Source organism: Ixodes scapularis, unplaced genomic scaffold, assembly GCF_016920785.2.
Source record: "Ixodes scapularis isolate PalLabHiFi unplaced genomic scaffold, ASM1692078v2 PGA_scaffold7__128_contigs__length_106722199, whole genome shotgun sequence".
NCBI lineage: Eukaryota > Metazoa > Arthropoda > Arachnida > Ixodida > Ixodidae > Ixodes > Ixodes scapularis.
The window spans coordinates 62,882,429-62,890,308 of NW_024609882.1; the positions used below are offsets into that span (position 1 = coordinate 62,882,429).

The window sequence follows — 7,880 nt, forward strand, 5'->3', positions numbered from 1 at the left end:
AGGCACAAAATACCTTGCACATAGAATTCTGAAAATATGTATTCATTTCATGCAAAATATACTAGAACCCTAATAAAAATGCGGCGAACAAAATATGTGCAGAATACTTTTAATATACATGGAAATCGTATATACTGTTGTGTTATGCTCTAAGCATCTTGTGACTGTGATACTTTGGTAGGTTGACTTAAACTACCAAAGTATTGGAAAGCTCGCATATCAGAAGTTCATTTCAAGCAGATGTGGAGTACACTGAAGTGCCTAAATACAACATTTGATTAGTTTGTCAATTGAGTTGTGCAGCATCGCACTGATAAATCAGCCCAGTATACGTTATTGTCTCCTTTTTTCTATCAAGAACACACCTGATGAGTTTCTTGCACACCAATCACAAGCTGGGTTCGGAAACTACAATCGCAACACCTACCGATACTGGAAAGCTTCGGCAAGTGCTGTGAGCAGATATGTTTGGCGTGGTTGTGTTAGCACAATGTTAGTTCACTGAATGTGCATACTCACCTATGCACGTGATATGGGTAGTGACTTTAATATAGTGACGTTAATGATCATACTAAATAGTAAAGAAAAGCAAAATAACAATTTTAAAGTGAATAAACTGCCTTGACTCGCTTCGTCCTGAGTGGTGCTATGCAGAGAAGCAATAACATTTCTTCTACGAGCCATTTTTCTGGATATTGTTTTAGCGACTGCGCCGAATTATTATTAGTTGTATCAATGCGTTTTAGTAAGAGATATTGTCCACAAACTTCAAAACACTGTTTTCCCTTTGACAGACTCCCGAGGAGAAGATGGAATACTAGGGACCTTAAAAAGTGCAGAGGTGGTCACCGGCCAAATGATTACCTTCAATATGTAGGTTATATAAGGCTCCAAAGCAGTCAACAGGAATGTGATTCAGGTGTTCATCGCGTCGTAGGGTTTGTGTTTGTATTCGTTTCTAATGTGTAGTTGTGGAATGTATTTAGTAGTGCCTTCAAGTACCATAGGGACCCCATTTCCTAATTGATTCCAAAATAAAAAAATATGTAGCTATTTTTAATACACAAATGGCATCTTGAGGGGCAACGAATTATATTTTTGGTGTATCTAAAATCTTTTCTGATTAGAGTGGTGCGAAGGAACCCATCCCACCACATCCTGCGCTGCTGAGGCCATGTGGCGATAGCATTGAAGGGGCGTCGCCGAAGTGGACAATCTCGTGCCCACAGCGGCGCTGCCTGAGGATGTAGAGGCTAGAAAAGGGACGGAGACACGACTGTTACGGCTCTCGGCTGCGCGGGACAAACCAGGACGGCTGCCTGGCTTCTTGAGCGCGGGGCTGTGATTGCCGCCGCTAGCCGGCGACCTGCCCGGAGCTGCGGCCCCCCCTCTCCCCCCCCCCCCCCCCCCCCCCGCATATGGAAGACGGACCATGGTCACGGAGGCGTGCAGCTCCAACGCTCCGGCAATGTTTTACGTCTAGACTAACAACCCATTCCTGTCACGTTAACAAATGTAGTTTCTCGTTTTGGAAACCCCGGCTTTCTTTCTTTTCTTTTCCTTTATTATTCCTTTGTTATTCTTTTTTTAAATACACAATCGTTGCTTGGACCCATAGCCGTGGCGGCTAGTCGCGGGTCCAACATTAGAAATAACCTTTACAATGCGGCAGGCAAACAAAACAAATGTACGCATACATCAAAGTATTCACAAAACAACATACATACTAAGTGAAAAAAATATATAGGGCATGATATTTAACTTATTCATTGGCTCGCAATTTAATTAAATACTTCTTTAAGAATGGCAATATATTCTGTTTACATTTTATGTCGGTAGGGATATCATTCCATACCAGGGCACCGTTGAATTCAATAAGCCGTTCTCCATAAACATTCCGACAAGATGGCAAATTAAACAGATTATTTGTTGCAGCTCTCGTATTCCGTAATGGTAATTTAAATATCTGTAATGGGAGTGGGTCGTTAGTTTTTATTATTTTAAAGACTGTTTCAGCTATTTTTAAGTTGTATAGGAGGTCTAGTGGCAGCACACCAACTGATCGAAATAGAGGACCGCTTGGTTCGGTATATCTAGAATAAGTAATGAGTCTCATAGCCCTTTTCTGCAATCGACTGAGTGGCTCTAAATACGTGGTGTATGATGAAAATAATCCCTGGAGAAGGGGAACAAGGGGGACAAAGGACAAACACAAATCTCCAAACACAGCTAGGTGACTGGTGCGCGACCGAAAAAATCCGCCTGGTCCGGGTATTGAACCCGGGACCTCTCCATTACAAGTGGAGACTCCACTTGTAATGGAGAGGTCCCGGGTTCAATACCCGGACCAGGCGGATTTTTTCGGTCGCGCACCAGTCACCTAGCTGTGTTTGGAGATTTGTGTTTGTCCTTTGTCACCCTTGTTCCCCTTCTCCAGGGATTATTTTCATCATTACTGTCCAGCTCGCTTGCACCTTTGCATTTAATTGCATTATAATAACGTGGTGTATGTTCCGCCCCAAGACTCTATACAGTAATTCAAGTGACTATGTACAAATGCAAAGTATAGAATACGCAGTATAGACGAATTGAAAAACTCCCGAGCCTTTAGTAGTGTGTAGCATCCGTGTGCAAGTTTTGTGCTTATATTTTTAATTTGATTCTTCCAATGCATATCGGTTTCAAACAAGACACCCAAATATTTGTAACAGGAAACATGCAGCAACTGCACGTTATCTAAGTACATAGCTAGTTCTTCAGAATTTGTTTGCCTTCTCCTAGAGTGAAACACAGTGTACTTAGTTTTTTTTATGTTAAGTGTGAGTTGGTTACTAGTGAACCACGTTAAGACCCTTGTTAATTCTTCATTTATTTTACCTTGTAGTTCACTTATTGTGTCCCCGACAAAAACTAATGCCGTATCGTCTGCATACATGAGTGCTTCAGACTGACATAAAACAGAAGGAAAATCATTGACGTAGAGAGAAAAAAGAATGGGCCCCAAAACAGAGCCTTGTGGTACCCCTGTAAGCACTGTTTGTGGTGTAGAGATAAAATTATTAATCCTTACACATTGTGTTCGTTTAGAAAGATAACTTTGAAATAACTCTAATATCTTTCCCCTAAAACCGTACTCATGCAGCTTGTTCAATAGTATTTTGTGATTAACTGTATCGAAAGCCTTACTTATATCCAAATAAACAACCACAGCAATTTTATTTTCATGAAGAGCCTTATTAAGAAGCTGAGTTAACACGAGTACAGCGGAAGAGGTAGATCTGTTCGGCCTAAATCCGTGCTGACTAGGGCAGAGAATATTGTACTTACTTATAAATTCCTGAATGTGTTTACAAATTATTTTTTTCAAAAATTGTATTAATTACACTTAATACTGATATTGGTCGATAACAAGACGGCTCAGAAGTATCTCCCTCTTTAAAAATGGGCACAACCCTTGCTATTTCGAGCTCATCGGGATATATTGCGCTTTCCAATGAATGATTAAACAAGTGTAGAAAATGAACGCCTAAAATGTCTATATTATCTTTTATTAATTTTACTGGAACGGTATCGAGCCCGGCCGATTTGTTTACTCGGAGACTTCTAATTGTAGACGTAATTTCAGTCATCTCAATTTCCTGTATGACAAAGGTATTAACAACCGAAGCCGTTAACCTCGTGGAAACTATCACATGTGGCAACTGTGCTGCTAGGAGAGGACCTATGTTCGTAAAGTAGTTATTAAAATTGTCTACCATTTCCTGGTTGGCTAGTTCGGGTTGCACACGTCGATCTGAGCGAAGGCCGAGTGCGTGATTAACTATATCCCAAATCTTTTGTGCATTCCCGTCGGCCTGTTCAATAAGAGAGGAGTAATATTGCCGTTTCCTTTTCCGCATAAGAGAAACAGATGCGTTTCTTAATCGCTTAAATTGTCCTAGATAATATTTGTTGCTTTTGTTTTGTTTCCATTTACGATACCAGCTGTCTTTCTCTTTCAGTACGCCTAAAATTTGACTCGTCATCCAAGGGCACACCGGCTCTCCATATCTGCTGTTTGTCCTACTTTCAGCGCTCTGAATTGCTGCGTTTTTAAGAGTATGAACAAAGTTTTGATATTCATTGTTGATGTCATGATTATACAAAGCATAAAAATTGGTTTGTTCTAATATACTTCGAAGTAGGACATAGTTTACCTTGGTGCGTATTTTAGGACAAAGATTCGCATTTACAGACGACTGGTTTCGCAAAACAACAAAAATAGGCAGATGGTCCGCTATTGGATCAGAGTAAACTCCGGCACACACACCGCTATCGATGTTACAAAGCGCGTGATCGATCAACGTACTCGAAGTACCGGTAATACGAGTGGGTTCACGTATAATATTGTGTAAGCTAAAGGATTCGAGAAGTAGAGTATAATCATTGTGCGTATCCCATGCCAAGTCAATATTAAAATCTCCAAGGATTACAATGCGGCCGGTATACTTATGAGTTATTTGTACAAGAACCGATTCGAATTTGTCTAAGAAAGGTGTCATTGCGGTGCTTGGAGGACGGTACACTACTCCAATTATCAGACTACAAGGAAGTTTAATAAAAAGTGCTTCAATATGTTCATCACTGATAGAGGCAGTATGTACAACTTCAAAGACAATGTCCTCTTTCACAAAGAATGCAACGCCACCTCCCATTGTACGTGAGACCCGTGGAAGGGAGGAAAATATATACCCGGGTATAAGAGCCGTTTCAGTATTTTGAAGCCATGTTTCACTTACAGCAATTATATCATATGCTTGTTGGTGCCGTGAAATACATGCAAGTAGTTGATTTAGATTTTTTCTTAGACTGCGTACATTGCTATGAAACAAAGAAAAAGCATCACGGTTTAGCATTAAATTGTCAACCTGTTGGAAAGTGTAAGGCATAATGATCCTAAGAACACAGAACAAGGTGCTAGCTATTGAGACGACTGCACAACTCTCGCAAGGTCCCCTTCACACGTCACATGCAGCACATGAGAGTTTTCACACTTCCGCATGAAAATCTTGCCCTGTCTCACCCAAACAAATTTCCAGTCCTTGTCTCGCCTCTCCTGGCGAGCCTTACTTAGCAAAATCTTATTCTCAACACAAAGATGTTCATTTACGTACAGTGGGTCGTTTGCCTCGAAGCCTAGAAGACTTGTGTTGAGTTTCGTCTTCCTGGCCGCACACAAAAACCTGTCACGTACTGTGCGCGAGGAAAACTTTACCACCACATTCGGCTTCCCTTTGTCCTTTGACTGGACTCTATGCCCTACATCTATATCTCCCTCAGAAATCTCGGCGCCTAGACAGGTCGCAATTTCTCCCACAGCCTTCTGCAAGTTTTCGTTTGGAAGAATAGGTAGCCCTTTAATTTCGAGATTCATGTTTCTAGAATATTGCTTCAGTTCTACGACTTCTCTTTTGACGTCACAGAGTTTTTTGCTTAGTTGCTGGTTTTCTCTTTGGTTCTGAGTGCATTGGACCTTTACTTCCGATAGTTCTCGACGGAAGCCCCCGACATCTTTTTTTAGTTGTTCGACATCCGCGTTCAAAAAGGTGAGCGATGATCGTATACCGACCAGCTCAGTGTAGATTTCATCATTCGAGCTCTTTACCTTCTCTACGTCACTTTTTATGTCGGTCGCAAATGCGTCAAGTCGAACTATCAGGTCATTTAGAACCTTAACAACTTCCTTGATGCTATTTGGCTGTTTCTCACCTATGGCTTTCACAACATCATTCAGACTTCCGGGATTTCTTTCCCCCATAACCAACGATCAGTACTACAGAAAAGCAAACTAGAATCACACAGCACAAGTTGATATGCGGCACGACACGTATGGCAGCAACAGCGACAGCACTTCGAAAATCGCACTTTTAGAATAAATATGGAAAAACAAATCACCAACCTGTAATGTACAGGAATGCTGTCGTTAGTGCACGTCCGTCCGCTGTCGCCGCCGCTGCCAAAGTGTGCGAAACACCCAGAGGCACCGCCCACTCGGAAGAGATAAGACGCTTGAAGTAGACGAAAATGTCCGACAGATGTCAGGCTTGACGAGATGATCAAGGACTTGGAAATGTTCACTGTTCACGTCTCTGCTGCGGCCGAGGTCTCCCTCAGATCCGTCCGCGATTTTCAGGAACCAGCCGCAGAAGCCCTCCTCGATGACGATCCGTGAATGTGCGGCGAACCGACTGTAATGTACAGGAATGCTGTCGTTAGTGCACGTCCGTCCGCTGTCGCCGCCGCTGCCAAAGTGTGCGAAACACCCAGAGGCACCGCCCACTCGGAAGAGATAAGACGCTTGAAGTAGACGAAAATGTCCGACAGATGTCAGGCTTGACGAGATGATCGAGGACTTGGAAATGTTCACTGTTCACGTCTCTGCTGCGGCCGAGGTCTCCCTCAGATCCGTCCGCGATTTTCAGGAACCAGCCGCAGAAGCCCTCCTCGATGACGATCCGTGAATGTGCGGCGAACCGACTGTAATGTACAGAAATGCTGTCGTTAGTGCACGTCCGTCCGCTGTCGCCGCCGCTGCCAAAAAGTGTTGTTCCTCCCGGATGGGCATGCAGCAAGGCAACCCTACCACAATATTTCATATATTTTAAATTCCATACGCGTGTATTTCGAATGCGGACAAAATAATGCACAATTAATACAAAATAACTACTCATATTCAATATATTTTAATATTGTTTCAAGTATTATCGCTTATTTCTAAGGGTTGGGGTCTGAACTTTGCGTTCTAGCCCTTTTCTGGAACATAGCTTTTCCAAAACTTGCAGGAGCGTCAAAAACAAGAAGAGGGCTGCTCACCTTCATATCGCTCACGGGTGTACAGATGAGGAGGAAAGGAGGAGGATGAGGAGGAGGGGAGGAGGAGGAGGAAAGTAGGGCAGGATGAAAAGCAGAGGAGGAGGGGATGAGAAAAGGAAGAGGGGAAAAGGGGCGGCATAACCCTCCCCTGCTCTTCCTCCAGAGCTACGCTCTAATTTCGCGCTACAGGGATTTGTAAACGTCTTTAATTTTTTATTATCACAAGCAACATTATGCTCGTTTTTTTACAATGAGCACGGCATCATTTAGGTGTGCTCTTGCACTGGTACAGAAAAAGACATACGTCGTCTCAGTGGAGTGATCAGCTGTTTTTCACCCAGTTTTGTAATTTAAGGTTTATTTCCGTGCAATACATCTTGCCACCTAGCTTATTAAGGCTTGAAAAAAAAATAGAGCACACTCTCGCTGCTTAGTAGTTTGTGTCGGATGTGATATTCTTTAGTGCCTATCATCTTCTTAGAACGCAAATTCAGCACATCTGCTGAGCTTGACTTCAATGTGGAATCGGGGTACAAACAAATATAAAATATGATCGGTTTAATTAATATACCACTATTTACCAGATTAGTGTTCGCACAGTGTGCGCTTGCGCATATTCGTGCACTATCTCGAACATCGCAAACTAAAATGCTTGTACGGCAACGGAAAGATACGAGTAGCTGGGCCTTTAAAAATAGTTGTACCAGCGCAAAAAAAAAGAGTACGCCTAATAAAGTTCCTAGATAAGAGCTTCCTACAAGTACTGCCATTCTTTGAAGCACCGACTGCGTGACGGTGCAGCTTTTAGGAAGCGAATGGCGGCGCACAGCAGATGTTTGAGCTGGTTGCCGCCATTTTATTCCAGCGGAATGTACCTTGTCATTTGTATTGCTTGTAGTTACTTGTAAAATAAGTATCAAGGGACTTTAACGCGGACGAGAGTGTGGCACCACTGTGACTGAGCATGTTTGTTTTGGGACTTGGGAATGCACTTAAACCTTCTTGCTCAGTAGATGTTCGATATTGCC

The 7,880-nt window shown here is 42.6% G+C and overlaps 1 protein-coding gene across 1 annotated transcript; it reads right to left on the minus strand.

Annotated features, from left to right (window-relative positions):
• Nucleotides 1-4,960: 4,960 nt before the first annotated feature.
• LOC121833142 lies at nucleotides 4,961-5,797 on the minus strand. The gene has a single exon (XM_042286247.1). The coding sequence runs from the start codon at nucleotides 5,795-5,797 to the stop codon at nucleotides 4,961-4,963; it is 837 nt and encodes a 278-aa protein (XP_042142181.1).
• Between the last annotated feature and the right edge of the window lie 2,083 nt (nucleotides 5,798-7,880).

Excerpts from the sequence above, each read along its gene's own strand:
- LOC121833142 (XM_042286247.1), bottom strand. The coding sequence starts at position 5,797 with ATGGGGGAAAGAAATCCCGGAAGTCTGAATGATGTTGTGAAAGCCATA.